Source organism: Mytilus edulis, chromosome 10 (genome assembly GCF_963676685.1).
Source record: "Mytilus edulis chromosome 10, xbMytEdul2.2, whole genome shotgun sequence".
In the NCBI taxonomy this organism is placed as follows: Eukaryota; Metazoa; Mollusca; class Bivalvia; order Mytilida; family Mytilidae; genus Mytilus; species Mytilus edulis.
The window spans coordinates 73,084,305-73,107,848 of record NC_092353.1 but is presented as its reverse complement, the minus strand read 5'-3'; the positions used below and the strand labels follow the sequence as shown (position 1 = coordinate 73,107,848).

At 31.4% G+C, this 23,544-nt stretch overlaps 1 protein-coding gene across 5 annotated transcripts; it reads right to left on the bottom strand.

Annotated features, from left to right (window-relative positions):
• Positions 1 to 1,682: 1,682 nt before the first annotated feature.
• Positions 1,683 to 23,518, bottom strand: LOC139491841 (neuroendocrine convertase 2-like). Of its 5 annotated transcripts, none has more exons than XM_071279736.1 (13): positions 23,350 to 23,518; positions 17,367 to 17,541; positions 16,810 to 16,911; positions 15,952 to 16,155; positions 15,332 to 15,478; positions 14,132 to 14,208; positions 12,406 to 12,494; positions 10,683 to 10,855; positions 9,891 to 10,127; positions 9,479 to 9,579; positions 8,566 to 8,784; positions 7,496 to 7,831; positions 1,683 to 4,417 (listed from the first exon to the last, which is right to left on the bottom strand). In XM_071279736.1, the coding sequence occupies exons 2-13, from the start codon at positions 17,538 to 17,540 to the stop codon at positions 3,634 to 3,636; spliced, it is 2,643 nt and encodes an 880-aa protein (XP_071135837.1). In that variant the 5' UTR covers position 17,541; positions 23,350 to 23,518; the 3' UTR covers positions 1,683 to 3,633. The 5 variants fall into 5 exon arrangements, with proteins under 5 accessions (XP_071135837.1, XP_071135835.1, XP_071135836.1 ...); XM_071279734.1 differs by lacking the exon at positions 23,350 to 23,518 and adding an exon at positions 23,240 to 23,334; XM_071279735.1 differs by lacking the exon at positions 23,350 to 23,518 and adding an exon at positions 21,962 to 22,166.
• Between the last annotated feature and the right edge of the window lie 26 nt (positions 23,519 to 23,544).

The window sequence follows — 23,544 nt, the reverse complement described above, 5'->3', positions numbered from 1 at the left end:
TCAAGCAAACATAAACTTGTTCACTGATCCATGAAATGAGGTCTATGTCAAATGAAAACTTTCTGATGGGCATGAGGACCATGCAAGGTACGCACATTCTAAATATAGTTATCATATTACTCACAATATGAAGAAAAAAAAACATAACAATAAAACTTATTTTTTTCAAGTAGTTACTGAAACATGAAAACAAGGTCAAGGACATTGGACATATCACAGAAAATCCATAACATAAGGCATCTATATAGATATAGAAAGTATAAAGCATCCAGGTCTTCTACCTTCTAAATATAAAGCTTTAGAAGTTAGGTCACACACTGCTGTCGGATCACCTTCTTTATGTCAAGCTTTATAATTTGCAACAAAAGTCGCAGGCTCATCAAATTTTTTTAATAAAATTAGGGATAATATATAGAATAGAAGACATAGTGCCTTTTGATACAGACATCATATAATACTATGCAAGATTTCTTTCTTCTCTACAAATAAATTTAAGTCCATTAAGACAAATGTGTCTTCATTTAATGGTTACTTCAGCTGAATGTTACTGGTGGTATATATCTCTTAAGCCTTATCACATTTTTTTGTGTTTTGTTTCAGCACTTTCAGTTTTGGACTACTATTTCTAATATGACTTCAGTTTAGGTATAATTTCATGATCGAGGTTGGTGACCTATGTATTGGTTCTTATGTATATCTATATACCTGTATAGTAACAGGTCCGTAGGTTTTCATGGCAAAATGTTCATCTTATCTAACACACCCTCTTCATCTATTTGACTTCCAAATTTCCAGCAATCTAATTATTATCAATATTTAATAACACCATTTTGCTGTGAACTTTCACAATATTGTCATTTAAAAAAAAAAAAGAAACCATAGAAAATATATAGTCTAAGAATTAAACATTTGAATGTGAACTTGATCTTGAAAGAAGATTTTCTTGAAACACTTTGGTCAGGTTCTCTAGTGATCATAAGCTGTATCATCATTGAACTTTTCAGCAAAGGTTTGAGTATCCATACCTAAAATTAATTGTGAAGGATGGACAAGACATTTTAATACCATAACTGTGTTTTTGTTAATCAAACTTTTGACATTGATGAATTTAATATGTGTTAGTTAAGTATTTGTTTTGAAGGGCAAACCTTTGTTTTGAAGGGCAAACATGGTGCATCAGATTTGCATTGGTATCTTGTAATTATTTAGTACTTTTAAACATGTGTAAGTCTTCGAAGGAAGATATGTGTGTGTGTTACTTACCTTAAAAAGTGGCATAGACTATAATAATTTACAGTGGTGGATCCAGAAATTTTCCTAAGGGAGGCCCACTGACTGACCTAAAAAGGGGGGGGGGGGGGCTCCAGTCATGCTTCAATGATTCCCTATATAATCAACCAAATTTTTCCCACAAAAGGGGGAACCTGAGCCCCCAGGGCCCCCCTGGATCTGCCTATGATTTAGGTGCAGAGAACAACAACAATCACCCAGATCAAAAGTTGAAATAGCAGATGCCCAACTAAATGTTTTGTAGGAGCATGTTTGGTTGTATTCTGGGAACTATTTTCTCATTGAATTGCAGATTTAGTGATTAGCAAGGACAATCCAGGATGTATAATAGAAGCTTCTGCTTGTGGTTAAGCAAAGGAACAAGCTCTTCAAATAAACATTACAAATTTAAATTCAAGAAATAGTTTTTATTTTCATACAAAAAGAGATTTGTACATAAACTTGTTAAAAGATCCTTTTCAGACTCCTGTTCTATGATTTGATTGGCTAGTAATTACTTAAATATCGTAACAAACATATAAAATAATTCTATGGTAACTCAGATGGATTTCAAATGTAAATCTGTTAATCAAATATATAAAAAAAAGTTTTATAGTTATAACTCAGGTGGATTTCATATATAAATCAAAAATATAAAATATTACAAAAACAGTAATAAAATATTGCAGATCTAAACTTTAACAACAAATAACTTCAAAGAGGGATTTCATAATATAAGATACTTTGAACTAGAAAATGACTGTTCATTCAAGTGGCAGTCCTTTTAAGTCGCAAAACGACTGTTCACAACTGTTAATGACATCAAAGGTCTTTAGAAAGTTTTACCTAGACTATCAATGACTAATTTATCAAAGGTGTTTTGGTGTCACAAACTCTGGTATGTGAATCAATGCTCATTAAATAAGGTCTGTGACAGACCAGATAAATGTTGAGAAAGACTGAGATAGCTGAGAAAAGCCAAAGTCTAACATTTGTCACAAATGTTTGGTATTAGTTTAGTTGTGAACAGTCATAATGGCACAGTAGTGACTGTCAGTGGAATGGACAATCATTTTTTATGGTCCAAATAACAAATTGCACAATAAATAGCAAAGATAATGTTTCACAACAATGGTTTTGTATATTTCTAGCAAAATAAAAAAAAACATAGAAAATATATTCAAGCAAGACTTAATTCAATTTAAGTTCAAAATGTTACATTTCATAACTAACTTTAACAATACTATTTGCCTGCTGGTTTTATATATATTTTTAGAATTTTACAAACAAAAGATAGTTTTGATTTTTTCCATAACAGAATTCTCCTAATCATGCAAATGTCTAATTTCTTTTTCAGGATTGACACAGAAATTTCATTTAAACATTTTATGATTGCATCTCCAAAAAATCATAAATATGTAGGAAAGTTGAAGATAATATCTGATATGATAATTAAAATTTGTCTTGATTAAGACTTTTTGAGTCTTCAACCAGCAAAAAAGAAGTTTGGCTTCATAATGGATGTAAATTTGCATAACAACTTAAGACTTATGAATGTTTAAATATCATACAACATTTCCCCAATAAAGGGGCTGTTATGACTTGATTATTAAAACAATTGCAGGCTTGTGAAAGTTCAAAAATAGTACATCCTTTTAACAAGACTTAAAAGTTCTTATGAGTGATTAGAACCTGTACAATTCTATATGAAGGTTAAAGACATACAATACAATGGCAATGTGTTTTTTTTTAATATTTCAATAATGTTTGAATGAACTTATACTTTGACACTTTGTTGTGATAGATCAAAAATTGTACAACCTTTAAATAAATGAGTGCAACAGTTCTTCATTCAAAGAAAAAATCTGACTTTTTTCACAACCATAGAAGTTTTATTGCCACAACATGACATATATATATCCTTTTCACTTAAATATTTTGAAATTCTGAGATTTTCTTATATATTCAAAAGATAATTATAATGGAGCAGGAAATGAATGATATTATTCTTTTCTCAATATTGAATAGAGTTTGATGAAAAACAATCATGAATTATCTCCCCTGTTTTGCTGTAGTTTAAAAATGATCAAATGTCAAAATGAAAAGAAATAGGAACAAAATATGAGTAAAATCTTTTAAAAGATCTGAAACAGAACAAAGACGCAGCATTTAGAGTCTTCATGTATAGAATTTGAGAGTATTAGTAATAATATTTAAATTGTCACAACAGTAAAGAAAGAGTCACTTAATTTCAATATTACTTCCATTTAGATATAAGACACATTAATCATCATTTAAAGTGATAATAAAACCCTTTACCCTTATTTTTGTTGAAAGTGAGTATTAAAGTATTCATTGGTGTATCTATTTCCTGTTTTGAAGAATTTTTCTAAGATCACGGATAACCTCTTCGATATCATCAACTGTTGCATCTCCAGGCTTCTCCAAGAACTCATCCAAGTATCTCTCAGCAAATTCTTCTCGTGTTTCTTTCTCTCGTTTTTCTTGTTCCTGTATTTCTCTTTCTTTTTCAGCTATTTCCTCTCTCTTCTTTTTCTCTTGTTCAGCTTGTTCCTCTCTCTTCTCTTTCTCCTGTTCAGCTTGTTCCTTCCTTTTCTCCTCAGCTTTCTCTCTCCTTTCTTTTGCTTTCACAGCTAGTTTTTCCCTCACAGCCTGCTCTCTTCTTTCTTTTTCTCTTTTATCAAAGATATTGTTAACAGCTTTGGACATTCCATCAATAAATTTATCATGATCAATGTCTTCTTCCCCAAATGTTCTCCGACTTAGTCCTCGTCTGCCATTCTGTTGATCTTTTCTGACCTTTGAACTGTATGACATCCCATGATTCAATATATCAATGACATGGTTTTCATCAAAGCCTTTCTCCTGGAGATAAGAAGACATGTCATGAATAACGTCCTTTAGATATTTCTGTTCTTCTTCCTTTTTTTCATTCTTTACATCTTTCTTTGCAGTGTTTTTGTCAGTCTTCTTCTGGAATCCTTCTGTGTGTCTTTTCATATCTAAACGTTTTCCTCTTTTGAGTTCTAATTCTTTCATTTCTGCTACTGCTGCTTTGCTTGGTTCGAATGAATCTGTGCTACGTTTGTTAGGACTGTCTGATGTCCCCAAAGCAATCAAAGAATAGCTATAAATAGATTGTTTAAAGGGAAATTTTTAATCTTATTTACTATTTTGTTTTTATCTACAGCTAATTCAATACAAGAGTGCACACGCTGAAATGTCTCGCCTTCTATACTAATCATTGATATTATGTTGATAGTCCTAAGTATAAAGCTAAGCTTTAATACAACTGTCACATAAACTTAACATTAACCAAGATAACTAAACAAAGACCAATGAACCTTGAAAATGAGGTCAAGGTCAGATGAACCATGCCAGGCAGACATGTACAGCTAACAATGCTTAATCTATACAACATATATAGTTGACCTATTACTTATAGTTTAAGAAAAATAGACCAAAACACAAAAACTTAACACTGTGCAATGAACCATGAAAATGAGGTCACGGTCAAATAAAATATGCGCGACTGACATAAAGATCATAAAATATTTCCATACACCAAATATAGATGACCTATGGCATATAGTATTAGATAAAAAGACCAAAACTCAAAAACTTAACTTTGACCACTGAACCATGAAAATGAGGTCAAAGTCACATGACATCTGCCCGCTAGATAGGTACACCTTACAATCATTCCATACAACAAATATAGTAGACCTATTGCATATAGTATGAGAAAAACAGACCAAAACACAAAAATTTAACTTTAACCACTGAACCATGAAAATGAGGTCAAGGTCACATGACATCTGACCGCTAGATAGGTACACCTTACAATCATTCCATACAACAAATATAGTAGACCTATTGCATATAGTATGAGAAAAACAGACCGAAACACAAAAATTTAACTATAACCACTGAACCATGAAAATGAGGTCAAGGTCAGATGACACCTGCCAGTTGGACATGTACACCTTACAGTCCTTCCATACACCGAATATACTAGCCCTATTGCTTGTAGTATCTGAGATATGGACATGACCACCAAAACTTAACCTTGTTCACTGATCCATGAAATTAGGTCGAGGTCAAGTGAAAACTGTCTGACAGACATGAGGACCTTTCAAGGTACGTACATATCAAATATAGTTATCCTATTACTTATAATAAGAGAGAATTCAACATTACAAAAAATCTCAACTTTTTTTTCAAGTGGTCACTAAACAGTCAGAGCTCAGACATAAATAAGTCTGAATCTGCTTTTGACTTATAGATGTCTAAATTTGTAAGTTTTAGGATTTGTCTCCCTTTAATGCAAGACAAAATACGACTTAAATAAGTCAAATATTGTTAAGCAAGAAATGATTGACCAGAATCAAAAAGTTGCAAATATCAACTCCTACAAGTCGATAAGTTACCAAAATTGGTCAACTTCAAGACCCACGCATACTTATAAAAAGGTCATGCATCTAAATCAAATAATGACAACATTGAAAGCCAATGCCTTGTCTTCTAAAGAAAAATATGAATGAGAGTCTGAAAAATCGGGGATCATGTTAATTAACCTTACAATGCAACCACCTGGATCCACACTTAATGAGGTAAAACATCTGTGTTTAGTAAGGATGTTCAATTAGATAATTAAATATAGATAGATCAAGTCCTTGTGAACTCTCAGACAGGTTTTTACTGTCAAAGGTGGTGTAGTTTGGCCACCAAGTCAAGTTAAGTTTTTTCATCAACATAAATAGACCTAAACAAGTCTGTCATTTTGTGACTTAGATAAGTCTAAAACTGAAAACACATTTTTATAAAGAATACATGTTTTGACTTCTTTAAGTCAAAAACAGAAATAGACTTGTTTATGTCTGAGCTCTGACTGCTAAACCATGAAAATGAGGTCAAGGACATTGGACATGTGACTGACGGAAACTTCGTAACATGAGGCATCTATATACAAAGTATGAAGCATCCAGGTCTTCCACCTTCTAAAATATAAAGCTTTTAAGAAGTTAGCTAACACCGCCGCCGCCGCCGCTGCCGCCGGATCACTATCCCTATGTCGAGCTTTCTGCAACAAATGTTGCAGGCTCGACAATATGATGCATTCATTCATTTTCTTGGTTACCAACATTAATGGATAGAATATTCTGTGGTTTTGCCAAAGTTTGCATACAAGGCTTAAGAACTTTTTTAAATTGGTGTGTCGCCTGTACCCAGGAAATACATGAAAAATATTATCTCACTATAATAATAAATTCACAGTATAATTAAATTTCCGAGTGAATTAGCTAAATTTATGCATCAAACATGACTAAGAAATAGAGATACTTTTATTACCCCCCCAAAAAAGTTTGTCAACATAAAAATCATGCAAAAAATAAAAAAAATAAAAGTGTATAAGGCCTAAAAAAAAAAGGATATGTGTTTCCGGTAACATCATTTTGAAAAATAGGGTCGGTAGGTCGGAATTCTTTTTTTTTTTTTTTTTTTTTTTTTGACATCGTAAATGAAATCCGGAAAATTATCATGTTTTTTCCAATTCCGGATCCGTAATTAGTTTCAAAAACCGGAAGTGTGCCATTTGCAATGTTTTTGAAGCACCTGCTGTGCAAATTTCTTGGATTTTAACCTATTTGGAATACCTTTTGACATTAATAAAATGTTTTACTGGCTTTCTATGCAAGAGGAAGCAAGAGAGAAAAAATATTATGTCATCTATCAGAAGCCTGTGTCAAAAACAGGGTCGGTTGATAAATTTTTTTAATTTTTTTTTGGAAGATCCAATAAAAAAGTTAGGGTCGGGGCTAAAAAACAGGGTCGGTCGGGTTACCGGAAACACGGATCTTTTTTTTCTCGGCCTAAGGAACCTGATGTTCAGTGGTTGTCGTATGTTGTTCAAAAAATGTTTCTCGTTTTTTATAGATGTATAGATAAAACCATTGGTTTTCCACATTGTATTGTTTTACACTAGTCATTTTGGGGGGAGTTTATAGCTAAGGCTCTATGTTGAAGGCCGTATTTTGACCTATATTGGTTTACTTAAATTACAAATTGTGACTTGGATGGAGAGTTGTCCCATTGGCGCTCATACCAATTCTTTCATATCTATCTACAAACTGTAATGACTTGCAGTATAATATTCCAATATCAATCTGGTGCAATTATAAAATTAAATATTTTCATTACTTACCTATTTAACTTCATATTATTGTTAGCACTTTCTTTCCCATTGTCACAGACTTCTATTTTCCATGTTTTTTCTCCAACAATATTCTCTCCCCAATTATTCAGCGACATCAATTGGAAATTGAGTCCATCAGCGCTGTTATCTTCCTTCCTGGTTGACAACATCTGTGATACGGTACCAAACGGTGAGGTCAAGGTGATGCTGACATCTCCCCGTCTCCCCGATTCGATGTCAACCCATAACATGGTGTGTTCTAAATGTTCAATATGGGTGTTGTGGTTGTCCTGACAAAATGACATATCTACATGCTCTGTGATACATCCATCTGCAGGCACATCTCTAGAAACATAATAGTTTGTGCATTGAATAATAAGCATGGTATGTTTGATGACATTTCATAAAACATCTGATCTTCAAACTTATGCAGGTCATATAACTACGACAACACCTAAAGATCCCATAAGGTCTTTAAAACAAAAGGTAAAACATTCTGGAAGTATAACATGGCAATACATAGTCTGGTGAATAATTTATTCAACAGAAACAAAATTCTTACTTGATCTATGAATTGTCAAAGTCTAAACTATAGAACAAATTTCAAATCATGATCGTTAAGCATGACAAAAAGAAAGTGCCGAAAACAGATTACATCAGTGAATTTTCTATATCCAAAGACCATGACTATAAACAAAATCATCAGACCAGAATAAAATTCAATCTTCAGCTCCAACTTGTCATGATATCTACCTTATATCAAAACAATATCTTCAAGCGTGAACTGATGGATGGATGGATCGACAGATAGACTGATGGAAAGCAAACCTTAAGTTCCCTTTGAATTAATAAATAGGGGTCTAGGGGACAAAAAAGATTGCCAAAAATACAGCATAAAAATGGAAGATGTGGTATGATTGCCAATGAGACAACTCTCCACAAGAGACCAAAATGACACAGAAATTAACAACTATAGGTCATCGTACAGCCTTCAACAATGAGAAAAGCCCGTACCGCATAGTCAGCTATAAAAGGTCCCACAATGACAATGTAAAACAATCCAAATATACAACACCTACTTGTTGACCACATGGTCTGATGAATTGCATTTCCCAGCTTCTGGTACATTCTTCCATCCAATAGCCATCTGAACCATCAAAGATACGTCCATCACACCAAAGCCAAAGCTATGACTACGATGATAGCCAGCACCATTGACCTCCCAGTCGTCTGTTACTGAAGGAATTCTACTTCCCTTGGCAATAATGTGTTGAACATCCCTCCATGTCAAATCATTACTAAAATTAAATAGTATTACTATGCATGTGTTTTGTTGTTAAGTAAGCTTTACAAATATCATGCAACAAGTTTATATCAAGGTTTTAATACAATTTCTTTTTGTGTATACTTTTGATTATTTTTAGTGGGTACCAATTTTTGAGAGTTGATAAAACTAGTACTTTTGTAGATATTTGTATTCATGGTTTTACCAGCGTTTACAAGACAATATATGCTTCAATGAACATTTGAATTGAAGGTTTACAAAAGTTGGTATCCTATGTACAATAATGAATCCACAGTATTGTACTGACCAAACTGATGCAAGTGCAGCATCCGTATTAGACTTGGAACATACTGATTTTACTTACCTTATGGTGGTACCCAACACCTTCACTAAAATGAAATTGGCTGGTTTAATTTTCATAAAATTTTGACAAAGTATTTACTTGGACCCTTTGACAAAAATATAAAAATTTCAAAAAATTTGAACCAACCATTTTATCAGAAAAATTACACTGGTTACATAGCAGTTTGACAAACACTAATTTTGATCATTGAGAAGCTTAATATTCCTTTAACAACGCAACGTAATTAAAACATTCAGCTGATATTACAGAGTTATCTCCCTGTAGTGTTAGGTACCACCTTAACAAAAATTAATAGATCCTGCAGATTAGTACAGAGGAAATAAGTATATATATATTGACTTACTTGGCTTCCAGTACCAGGGCTAATGCTCCTGCAGCAAGTGGTGCAGCAGCTGACGTTCCTTCAAAGTTTTCTATACATCCTCCTCCAATGTCTGTTGTTACCTAAACAGATTTGAATTTAATTCAATTCCAGATTCTAAATGAGGATTCTCAGGGGTACTAATTTCACAAAACCCACTTTTTTTGTATTTACCCCTTACTGCTTCAATGGATCATAACAAAGTGACAGACTTGCTGAGGATTGATGCCAATGTTTTATCTAATTTGCACAAGATTTATGGAAAAGCTGCTATGAAATAATACATATAACTTTGAGACAAGCCATTAAATGTATTTCTTTGATTGAAAGCCAAAAATTTGGTAGACTACTGGATATTCTAAAAATAATCAAAAAAATTAGCCTATAAACTCACAACTCTAATTTTAGTTCTGCTACCGTCTTCTCCAATGTGTTCCTCTCCTCCACTAGGTACAACAGCAAAAGTTGAAGGACATTTCTCCATAAAGTATGGAGTTCCACCTCTATCAGTAATACTCCCTATAGATATAGTTTCTGGCATCCCTACGTACCCATCACAGTTACAGTCGTCATCATTTCCACCTCCATTACCAGATGCCCATACAAATATGTTACCTTTTCCTCCACGACCCTACAACATCATATGAAAAATCATTATTTATCCAAATGGAAATTTGAAAACATTATCAATTTTTTTTTCATGCCTTTTGATGGAGTCTAATTGGACTTTGTTATGTTTTTTAGCCTCTTAATGTCTGTGAATTCCAAATATAATTTAGTATACCTTGAAGACAATCATCATATAATTCTGATGAAAAATTTATGGATCATCTTAAACTTGGTATGATGTGAGGGTTTGTTTGATGTTGAAGACTTCACTGTGACTGTCAGACAAAGAACAGCAGTGGGTTTTGTCAAAAGCAAAAATTCTGTTGGATTCAGTAATATTTTGAACAGACCCATTAATTTAGGAGTTGTCTGATTATTAATATGGCATATATACAACTGAAAAAAGTTTTACCAGAAGCTTTTCTTTGTCTGAAATTTGAATTATTATGTGTATGGCCTATATAGTGCACTCTCTCCTTTTTGCCACCCCTTACTCAGTTTTTTTCTAATGACTTTCCTCCCCTGAAATCTTTTTACATTGACTTACCTCCCTTACACTTTTGTCTATTTGACTTACCTCCCTTACACCCTTTTCTATTGCTCTTATTGATGCAGCTCCTGGTGCCTCTGTTGTAGCCCCATTATCCCTTGGACCCCATGAAGCACTGTATATATCAATATCTTGTCTTTTAAACTCTAAGGCTTTCCCTTCTAAAACATCTGTGATAGGTCCATCCAATATCCTAATACCTAAAATATGAAATATATCAATAGTAATCTACGATACCTAAAATATGAAATATACCAATCAGGGCTTCCAAAACGGTCATATATTCCGGTCATTTGTATAATGTCCGGTAAAAGTCCGGCTGGGCAAAGCATGAAACGGTCATATACTTTTTATTTTTCAAGGCTTTTTCGGTCATTTTTACATAATTCACGATCTTTTTGACCCAACCTTTTGCCTTTAACATCAACACGTTTCCGATCATAAATGTGACATGATGATTAATTACTATCAAAACAACACCTACTTCAATACTTTCTAATTTTAATCAAGGCTAATTAGTAGTTGGACAGCTGAAATCTACCTGTTCAGGTGACAGGTGAACTATGATCAGTACCGGACATCGTATAAATTGATCGGTTTAATCACAAATATTTTCTTACATTTCAGCGGTTTGTATCTAATTGATTTCGTTCTAAAGATTAAAATTATTAGAAATAAGTTTATCAAAATGATTTGATGAAAAATTTTAAGGTTTTAAATAAAAAATCGTCAGAACTATGTCGTATGAACTAGAACACATGTGCGCATGTGCACAGGTGGGAAATTTAATAATGCATCCTACATTTCTTCAAAAATGCTAAAATTATCAATGATACCTGTATCTAACGTTCAATTCAAGTATTTTGTTGAAGAAATAACATGGAAAGAGCTTCTTCTCTCAGTCGTGCTTTGTAAAAATACACGGATTTTACGTATCCGTTTATGGTCCATGTTTTACCATTGTCAAGTCAACATCCGGTTGAAAACGAAAGTAGTTTTTGACAATGTCATTTTGCACAAATAAAAAGTCTATGGCAGATATGAGCACGCTGATGTGCACACTTTGAATGATGCACTGCCAATTTAACAGTAACATCCTAACATCAAATTTATATCATATCAAAGTAAAGTTTAAAATCGTTTTTTTTTAATGTAATGTCAATCATTGGAATGGCCATCTGATTACCATAATTGCCTTTTGTGACTAAGTCTTAAGGGATTAAAATCGGGATCAGATATGAAATGTCCGGCTGGCTCAAATATTTTTTGGAAGCCCTGATACCAATAGTAATCTAGGATATCTAAAATATCAAATATACAGATGGTAATCTAGGATATCTAAAATATCAAATATACAGATGGTAATCTAGGTTATCTAAAATATCAAATATACAGATGGTAATCTAGGTTATCTAAAATATCAAATATACAGATGGTAATCTAGGATATCTAAAATATCAAATATACAAATAGTGATCTTGGTTATCTACAATATCAAATATACTGATATATGATCTAGGATACCTAAAATTTCAAATAAACTTTTGAAGATCTGGAATACTGTAAAAGAGGAAATTCCTTGGATCTTGTTTTGATTTTTCACACCTAAGCATATTTCCCAAATACTTCAAAATTTGCCATATATACAATTTCTGACAAGAAATTTGTTTTGCCTCAGTTTATATGTCTTCCTTTTATCTAGCAACATTACACAAAATATAATAAGTTGCCAAATGATAAATATCCTTACCTCCAATGCCTGCACCATATGCTATACCAACACCACAGTTATTGTTATTTGCAGCACCCACTATTTCTCCAGCACATCTTGTTCCATGGCTAAAGTACAAAAGTTGAAATTGAGCAAAAGTTAACATCTTGTCTCTGTATGAGCCTCCTTTATAAGGAGCACCACCATGAGTTATGGCGTATAAAGGAGGACATTTGGAGCCTGTTTCTGTACAGATTGATGCGAGCATTTGTTAACAAAATCGCTCATGTGATTTTTATCCCAATATAAACCAGTACATAGACAAAGGTATTAATAACTGGTCAGTATGGCCAAATAATGACTGGATTTAACATTTTAAAATAGCCATGTTAGATGATATATTACAAACTTAGTTTGAGCAATGTTTGATCTGATGTGAAAATTCACCAGATGGTTAAGAAATGAAATAACCTGTATGGCTTTGAATTTCTAAACCAACAGCAATTAATATACCTCAATTCTTAAATAAAAGTTTCTTATTTTTGCTGGTAATTGGTCTTAAAACAATAAAATTGAAAAGGAAAGAATTTATAATAATTCTTTTGAAAAAAGTATCACGCAAGTAAATTCCAAGTTAAAGGAATTAAAAAACAAAAAAAGTATGACAAAAAACAAATTCAAGACAACAATTAAACACGAAAAAATTCATCAGCTAGATCATTCAAGGAAGCAAACAAAATTTATAGACAAACCACAGACAAACAAACAAACAATTAATAAGTTAAAACAAAATAATATCCATATGATCAAATAAAAGAAAACACAATATCAAGACATATATAACATGCCAATTTACATGCAACAAATGTTATTTCTATGAGCTTAGACTCAATAATATTACCTCAGGTTTCCTGTGTAGCATTAATAAAATGAAACAATGCATCATATTTGATAAACATGTTAAAAATTAGAAGAAAGGTTATTAAATCATCAATTTTATCATATGAAAACATTTAATTTTCAACTTATGAAAATTAGTTTAACCTACATTTCAGTTAATAAAAAAAAAATCAAACATCATAAAATTCAGGACTGTAAGATGATCTTTTTTAAAATGGTATCATGACTTCCATATTTTCTCAATATCATTTTTCCAGTAAAATTTATCAAAAATTCTATTTCATTAAGAAATGTTGAACTATATACCTAGTTGTTCGATCATGTCTGTTATATTTGTTTTTTTAAATTGTTTTGTTATTAATTAGACAGTTAGTTTTCTCAATTGAAATGCCTCATATTTTTCATGTCACCAGGGCCTTTTATAGCAGACTAAACGGTATGGGTTTTTCTCCTTGTTGGCATTTGATGGATTTTGTCTCATTGGCATTCATACCACATCTCTTTATTTCTATCTATATACATTTATCTATTAAGGTAATACTTATAGATTATTGTTGATCATCTCAAAAAGATTGATTTTCTCTCTTGTGCAGGTAGGACGAAAGCGAGAAAAGCAATTGAGTTGAGATAACCAATGTTTACCGCTATTTTACAAATGATGACATTGTCAACTTTATGTCAATTTCATTGACAATGCCACGTCCCCCCTTAGTTTCTAGCAATAATATTTATATCACTTGACTCCGCCTAGAAAGGAAATTATCAGTCAGCAAGATCAAAGGAAAATTTTTGTAAAATAGCGATATCATAAAATCTTTTAGTGTTGATCAACCCCTTGCAGTAAAGACAATATAAAACTGTATACCTATTATCACTGTTGGAGACATCAGGCATTGGGTCATTGTCACTTTTATCATTCATATCAGCACTCAGATCAGGCCTCTGTAGATATAAAATGATAAATACAAGAATTCAGAATGTTATGCAAATCTTCTTGCAATAATAGGATGATTACATCTAAACAAGGATAATTTATGTGTAAGAAATGTGTTATTTGAATTATGAGCATAAACTAATTTGTTTTTTTTCGTTTGCCCCATAATTTTATTTTTTACAAATTCTATTTAAAGTAGTGCACACCATCTTGGTTGGCAAGCAGACATTTATTACCAAACAATCAAATTGCTTGTGAACCCTAAAGGGAAAAAATTGCATTCATTTTACAGTAGAAACTAAATATCAAACACTGCATTGTATTAAGCATTGGAAGGTAAACAATGTTATGGAAGATTCAATTACATTATATTAACAAAGAGGGACAACTCCCATTTCAAATGACATCATTGTTCTCCTAAAACAGTTACTGTAAATTCAGAAATTATTGCCATGTTTTTATTATAGCGAAAAATGGGAGGGGTAATAATTACAATAATTTAAACTTGCATTTTGAAATTTTTAGTATGAAATAAACAGGATTTTTCTCATTCTCACTACATTTTAGTCTTAAAAGAGGGACGAAAGATACCAGACGGACAGTCAAACTCATAAATTGAAAAATAAACTGACAACGCCATGGCTAAAAATGAAGAAGACAAACAGACAAACAATAGTACACATGCCACAACATAGAAAACTAAAGAATAAGCAACACAAACCCCACCAAAAACTAGGGGTGATCTCAGATGCTACGGAAGAGTAAGCAGATCTGCTCCACATGTGGCACCCGTCGAATGACGAAATCGAATAATGAATGCACACAATAATTTCTTAATTTACAGTACTTGATTCATGAATCATGCACAAATTATATAATTTTCTTGAAAAGTATGATTATATACATACACATCATTTCTTAACATGATCCAATGTCTCTGTATATATTTCATGGACATGTTTTTTTTGTCTTTAGAAAGGATGTGCAGAATGCTGTGTTCAATGCATGATGCTTCATGTTTATCTCATAAGTAGTGATCAAGTCTGGAACAAAAACAAATAACAAACCTTCCACAGTAAAGGTTTTGATAGCATGAATGCTATTTTTACCCTTAAACATCTGCAGACTTACATAATTATCTTTGATATCTGGATGTGTATGATCGATCCCATCATCAAGGATACAGATAGTAATATTTACACCAGTATAGCCATTCTTCCATGACAGTACAACGTTTAAATCTACGTCTACTTCTCCACCTGTCTGCCCATCATTGTGCTGAAAAAATAAATAACATGTATTATACTGAGGGCATACAAAGGAAGGTTGGTAGGTTTGCATAATTTCTTCATTTTGTTTATTTAAACAGCAAACCTGGCAGAAGCCAAATCAGATATCGAACCCAATTAGAAAATGCATTTATCTATGTTTCCAGTGTTTAACTACATGCTCACATGATGCTTGCTTGTAATGACTACTTTGATGGCTGAAGAAAATTTTAGATGAAATAATGTAAATTTTCTTTAAAATTCCTACCACCGCGGGTGCAGATCTTGGTGGTAGTAGCAAATATTCAAACGAGAACTTTAAAGACTGAAGGGGAGAAGGGTTCCATGTGAACAGCAGTTGAACATGGGTCAGTCAGTCCTAAGATATAGGGAAACTCCGTTCCGAAGCGGGGCTAATTTTTTTAATTTTATTTTTATCAAAATAAAAAAAAACAAACTGTTAAAACATGTATCAATACTTACACAATACCATTGATCTTTGTAAAAAGGATCATTAAATTCGATCTCTGGATTAGGAATTCCATCTTTACGAATGAGCCTTGAAGGTTCCGATCGGTAGTAGATAGAGTTATCTGTGATATGTTTGAATGGCAGTTCTACTTGTTTGTCATGGATTATCTCCCTTTTAACTCTTATTAGTTCTTTTTGTTGCTCTGCTAATTTTACCTGTAAATTAAATTCTAGTCAATTCAGAAATCATTGTGTGCATTTATTGTAGCCACTTTGGAAGAAAGGACAAAAATGAAAGGTTGATAGTGATTTCAGGAAAATCTGCAATTCTGCATACAGAAGTTGGTATCTGATATCAGAATGGGAGTTCCTATTATTGTGATACTCACCCAGTTGCAGTAATCACAAGAATAAAAACTTAGCAACAATCTGAATTTACTGTATAATAGTTATTAAGAACTATTTTTAATTTCTCTTATTTATTTTCAAATTTTATAAAAAGAAAATATTTGAAAGAAGCCCTTATATGGCCCTAGAAATTGTATCATTCTGACTTTTTGATATTGAATAATCATTAAAAAGCCCTTGAAAATTAATATTTTGAACAAAATGTTGAAAATAAAAATAATTCCTCCTTACTCATGTACTGTAAATTATTTTTTTTCATGGCCACAATTTTTTGTTTTTTTGAAAAAATGTATTTTAATAGATACTAATTTGCTGAACCCCATCATGCCCATCATTCATGAAAATTAGCTAACAATGAAATAATTATGTATTCACAGTCAAGCATGAAGTTGTTATGGCATTAGAAAACACATATTTTTTTTGTTTTGTTTATACATGTTCAATGTTTGTGTGTAATCTTACCCTATAATCTGTCCTGAGTTTGTTCACATGATCAACGGCACTTCTTTTAGATCTACGGCTGACTTCTTTGTGGCGTAAAACTACAAACCCCAGGGATGGCAACTGTAAAACAGGAAATCATATCATGATATATTTCATATGAAGAATTATGGTATAACTTTTAAAATTCACAAGCATATTTTCTTTATCTATGCATTTCTTCAAATAGTGAAAAAAGTTGATTAACAATGATATAATCAATGATCTAATTAATCATTTTTACATTTTTATATTTGACAGTTTTAACCTTTTTTAAAGTGCAAGTCTTCTAAGGATGATGTATGTTGGATGTTCTCAGAGCCAGTACTTTTTTTTTTTCTTTCTTTGAAAATCACATTTTTTTTTAATCTTTTTCATAAATACAAGCCATACGTCATAACAATGCAATTTGCCATATATATTAATACATATATCTAAGAGGCAAGAGGTAATTTTGGAAAAAAATGTAAGTTATTTATTTCATTGTAACGAATGTAACATCTTTAATGTAAATCATTATTTAATAAAAATTCTATTACATCTTCTTCAACTTCAAATCCATGATCTGCTAGTAGATCGTCTAATGTGGATCTCTTGTGTAGTTCAACAAGGAACTGGTTTACGTAATGTCCATCTTCAGCGTTGAGTGGGTGGGCATGTAATAAACATAGACATGCTGCAAACAGCACTATCAACTTCCGCATAATCAGCATGCTGAAAACAAACAAAAGTAAATGTTGTACAATATGCTTTTGTAATTTTAAAATATCGATATTACATAGAGAATATCATATGGCTTTTTCAATATCGCATCCGTATCAACCCGAGACACCAATATAATCCCAAGTGCTCTGCTCGAGGGATTATATTGGTTTAGGGTTGATATGGTGTGTGATATTGAAAAAGCCATATCATATACACTTTATTATATACATATACCTCTAGTAGATGTTTTTTATGTAACATGACGTCATGCAGGTTATAGGTTTGACATGATGTCATACAGATTAGGGATTTGAAAGCCTTTGCAACAGTGACTGCAATCGATGACGTGACCTCATACAGATTAAAGGTGTGATAAAGCTTTTGCAACATGCTGATATTGATATCATCACGGGTGGCTGATACAGCACGCTTGCCAATGATTGTTTTACACATACAATTTATCTGTATTTACTACTAAGTATATAATAAATAATAGTAATAAACAATACTGTGGATTCACAACCATTTCAGATTGTGTGGTTATAGGTAAATCAAGAATTTTTATGTTCCTGAAATTATGAAAATTTTGGCTAAAATGTAATTCTCAATCATGTGTTACATCATGTACATGTATGCTGGTATGTAGAAGTGAACTGTATATTATATTTGTTTTTTCGGTTTACTGTTTTGTTCATAAATCAGGCAGATCAGTTTTCTGGTTAAGTTTTGTTATTAATTGTCATTTGGGAGCCCTTTCCAGCTTGGTATGGTGACCTATATTGACTAACTTCTTCATCATTTTGTCTCTGCTTGTGTCAGTTGTCACACAGACAATCATGCCACATCTTCTTACTTTAAATACATTTAAAAGTTGAAAATTTCTTCATTTGGAATGTAAGATATCTTTTTGCGCCAAAAAGTAACTCATTTGCGCCACAACTTAATTGCGCCAATACCTCTTTTGCGCCACCTAATTTTCAAAACTATTGGTATCATTTGCGCCAATAAAATAATCATCTAATTGCGCCAATTTTATATATTTTTATTCATATGTAACAACTAAATGATTGACTAGGTACCAACAGCAAACAAATCCTCTGTTGTACATTGAAATTTAAAATTAGCATCGCATCCTAATAAAATTATACCGCTTTCTGGATCGTTACACAATACAAAGTCACCATCTTTGTTTGTAACAACACCAATATCATCCAATATTCTGTGAAATTCTGCTCGATTTTTAGATTAAGCCGGACGCAGTTTTCTTCTCTCTCTATACATAGACTGACACACATATTTTTAAATCTTTCTTTTCTAAATTCTCTTCTTCAATTTTGAAGATCTCTGAATTTATTATTTTTGAAGAGCGCTCTGACAACACATTGGTTGCTTTTCTTTTACACGTAGTTCTCAAAATTTGACGTTCTAATTTCTGGACACTTATAATATAAAAATTATATTTCTTTTTACAAATGAAAATATGGTATTTTATACTGCCAAAATCTGCTATGAAATTTTAATAAAGCGAAAATGTATTTATACTTGTGATAGTTGACTTGTATTTGCATTATAATTTTAAGAAAAAAATGTTTTATAGTCTCTCAAAACTCTTTATAGAGTGGCTCTTGTTGTTAACTTGTGTTTTGAAAAGCTGTATGTTTTATATGTAAAAAGTGCAGTGGCGAGACTTTAATAAAGTATTTGTCTTGTCTTGATATAGGTAAAACATGTACAGGTATGATATAGGTAAAAAATATTAACAGGTAAATATGGCGCAATTTCATTTCATTTAATGGCGCAATTAATACCATCAAAATAAAAGAGAGTGGCGCAATTAATACCTTTTCAAAACTACAATTGGCGCAAATCGATTCTGCCCGTAAGATCATATCATTTTTATTATTAAAAAGTTAGTACTGACCCCAAGGTCAATTGCAATACATGCGAGACTAGTTACCATTTAACTTAAAATGGTGAAATAAATTATAATTATTATTATCTTTATTTATCAGATTAAGAGATTTCCATGATATATTCATATATTAATTTATAGACATGAATAAAAGATTTAACCCATGAAAACTGCATACATTTCATTCCCCTGCAGTTGTTCCTATCTAAAATCAGGCGCGGATCCAGAGGGGGGGGTTCCGGGGGTTGGAACCCCCCCTTTTTTTTGGACGATCAATGCATCTGAATGGGGACATGTAATTGGAAACCCCCTTTGTCCTGGGTTAGGAACCCCCCCTTTTTAAAATGGCTGGATCCGCCCCTGTAAAATCACCTTTTGCATGGTACAAATATATTAAATGAACATCTTATATATATATATCATACCTAAATATTATTTCAAACTATAAGACATCATCATGATCATTTTCAGATTAAATATCCTTTGCTATCACATTAGTCATTTACTGTCTGGTGGAGAGTTGTACCATTCCCTAGTTATTCATGGCTTTTTTGCGTTTTACAAAATTTTAAATCAACATCCCATATCATACCTGAATATTCTTTCAAATTTTAAGGATACACAGGCTTCATTTTCAGATTAAATGTCCTAAGCTATACAAACATGAATTGAAAAATCAACAATGTGTTTAAATTTTCTATTGTGTAATGGTTGTAACAGGTATCCTAATTATTGACATGTTAAATTTTGTTATTTGTTAATTTCAATTAAATTAGGTAAATTAACACTCAAAGGTACATGCCAAACTTAGTAAGAGACTAAGAGACCAATTAACATAAATTTCAACAAAGTAAACAATCAAAAATTACATGTACCTGATTTTATACATGTTAAAATTATTTAGAAGGAAGTCGGAGAATAGTTAAGGCAATTATACTGATGTAGTAAGTTATCCATATCCCTATATAGCTAGCAACCTCACGAAAAAGTTTCCCTGATCAAAACTTTTATCTTTATTTTTAAAGTTGCCCTTATCAAAAGTTCTTGTGATTATCTTATTCCATTGGTTGTGTTCTAACAATGAAGTAAATATATATGCTTTTTTGTTGCATCAAAAACAAAATGAAAGGATTTTTTTCTTTTTTTTGTTTGTATTATACAATTTTTTACATTGAACATGTTGAATACATAGTATTTTTCTTGATTTCATAATAAAATAAGGTTTAATTTACAAAGTAACATCCATCTACTAAAAATTTAAATATTTATAGATAATTGACACAAGACACTTAAACAGCAGAAAGGTTTCTGAAAAATATGTTACATTTATATTTTGTAAAAAAAGACATAAAACTTTAGATAGTATCTATCAACATGATCAACAAGATCTCAAAACTTTTCTTACCATGTTAATGAAAAAGTAAAATATGAAACATGTTTGGGAGGATGTGATATTGTAATGACTACTTTAGGAAGTTTCTTTTTCATTAAATATCTCTCGTGTTCACGAAAAAAATTACCTAACTTTAGAAACTAAATAATGGATATAAGTAAAAAATAGTATGAAAGTCAGTTGCAATCTGGATTGTTGAATAAATTTAAAAAAAGAAAATGTATATATATATAAACCTGGACATTTCAGTATCTTGAAGTCTCACATTTTTTACATGTTATGCCCTATTCCTGTAATAACTATATATAAGATATTACGATGCAACCATCATGCCATTATCTTTTGTTAGAGTGGGATGGGGGTAGTGATTTAGTATTAACAAATATGTTGAAGTCCGTACCTCAATGTATAATGGTTTAGTTTTATAAATTGTTATCTACTTCATGTACTTGGATAGAGAGTTGTCTTATTGGCACTCATACCACATCTTCCTATATCTATTTGATACTAAATAAATTTATTATTTAAATTTTGTTTAAAGATACCATGTTTAAAGATACCATATATTTGATCAAAAACTTGTACCAACGAATGAAAATTCTGTAAAATCTTGAAACATCATGCTACCTTAAAGATTTTTATTTAAGATGTTTTAAGAGTGAAATTAATAACTTGATTATGAAGTTATCACAAACAAATATATGAATATTAACAGCTACAAATATATCAACTTGTTTAAATTTTCACTTTTTATTTGCATTGTAAAATTTGTAATAACCTAATTGAATATCAATCATTTATTGTAAACCTTCATAAAGCATAATTTCATTTGGAATTTGGCATAAGGTCTACAATTCAAAAACTATAGTAGGAAAGAAACCTTCCTAAAATTTCTTGTCTCTGATTTCCTCAAGGTTTTTAGTTTAGCATCAAGGTTATGCCAACCAAATATGGCAAGTCCTCTTTCATCAATGTGTATGCATTTTCCACAAGTTCTGTCAAAAAGAGGGGTTAAAAAGGAATTCTTTCCCCATTTACAATTTAAAAGATCAAAAACCATGTACATTAAAGAAATTTAACCAATTACAAAATTAAAACACATTTTTCTTGTATGAAACACTTACCAAACTGAATTCCTTTTCCCTGCTACAAATTATTCCCTTATATTTATTTTCCAATTTCTTGAATCTGTTTATGTGGCAATATGGCAGAATTGAGAGGTATAAAAATATGACGATTCTCTTGTTATTTAATTTCACAGTGAATAGATTTAAATCTTTCAAGTTCATCAAATTCTTTTTTACCTGTGACACACTTCAATGATTTTACCTACAAATATACCCTTAATTTTAAAATAATAAAACGTTATTGGAAAATTCATCATTATGGTTTACATGTATTTACCCACAAAATATATATCCAAAGACATAACAACTTTAAGATTTCAATATATTTATACAATTAAAGTTTGAATGTGTAACAATTTGTTCTTTTATATTTAAAATCTGAAGGACAAAAGCCTCAGGAAGAGATATTATCCAAAATACATGTTTAGTGAGAAAATAAAAATTATAATTGAAACTCAAATTCATATTTAAAAAAATTAAATGCAAAATATATTTTTATAACATTTTCTTTGATTTCATTTTTTTAAAGTGATTTCTTGTGCGAGTTTTATGTAGTGTGAAAATTGACAAGGAATTAAATTTCAATGAATATAGGAAAAATGTCCCATACAACATCTTGAAGTGAGTCAATGCCCCCCTCCTCTTATGAAAATTTCTGGATCTGCCACTAATAGTACACATGAATTTTTAGCCACCAAAATGCGCGAAATGTAAATTGCAGGAGTTTGTAAGTTAGAAATAGGTTATCAGTACAGAGCGGAATTGTAAGTCATAATAATTTGGGCAAGACATCCTTTAGAACCCCATTTGTGTAGGTCTTTGCTTAATCATCAACAGAAAAGGGGGGGTCAAGGGAACACATGTATACATTCCCTAGCTTAATCTCCCATTATTCACATTTTGTTTAATCATACTATGAGAAATTTATTGGAATACTAGTAAATATTTTTTTTTCTTTAAATCACATAGTTGAAAGACATCAGACCACATCTGTTTTTTTTTTCTTCTTTTAAAATGTAACATACATGTCATTAAGATATTTCCAAAAGGGGGCCCAGTGTTTTATATTTTGCATGTTATATATTATTAGCATGTTTAAATGTCATCAACCTCTGAAACATTGTATTTTGAACACTAAATGACCTTGAAGAATTGAATTCACAATGTATATTATAAATTCTTAAAACAAATAATGACAAAAAGTGTTCAGCAACTAACTATTTATCTAAAACTTAAGTCAATACATGCAATTTTAAGCTCATCTCTTGATTTAACCTTTCACATGTTAGCTAATCTTTTCACTCCTACGAATTGAGAGGAAAAGGTTTGCGTCATAACTTCAATCTCTTTTATACACTAAAAGAACTCTTGAATTTATTACCTACCAAAATATGTCTGACACAAAAACATGCTCCTCTTTTGTATAATTTCTATTTATCTACTTATAATCTATTTCTGGTTGTTTCCTCTGACGTCAGTTCGTCTTAAGGGTATATTACATTTAAAAGTATTATTATGGTTCAATTGAAAATCGTGTGTTTAAATTTGTTGACAGGTAAACCAAACTCAGGTGAGGCTGA

Excerpts from the sequence above, each read along its gene's own strand:
- LOC139491841 (XM_071279736.1), bottom strand. The coding sequence starts at position 17,540 with ATGCTGATTATGCGGAAGTTGATAGTGCTGTTTGCAGCATGTCTATGT. Across the intron at positions 12,495-14,131 it reads GTCTCCAACAGTGATAATAG|CCATGGAACAAGATGTGCTG; the intron begins GTATACAGTTTT and ends TTTGTACTTTAG. Across the intron at positions 10,856-12,405 it reads ATATGGTGCAGGCATTGGAG|GTATTAGGATATTGGATGGA; the intron begins GTAAGGATATTT and ends TTCATATTTTAG.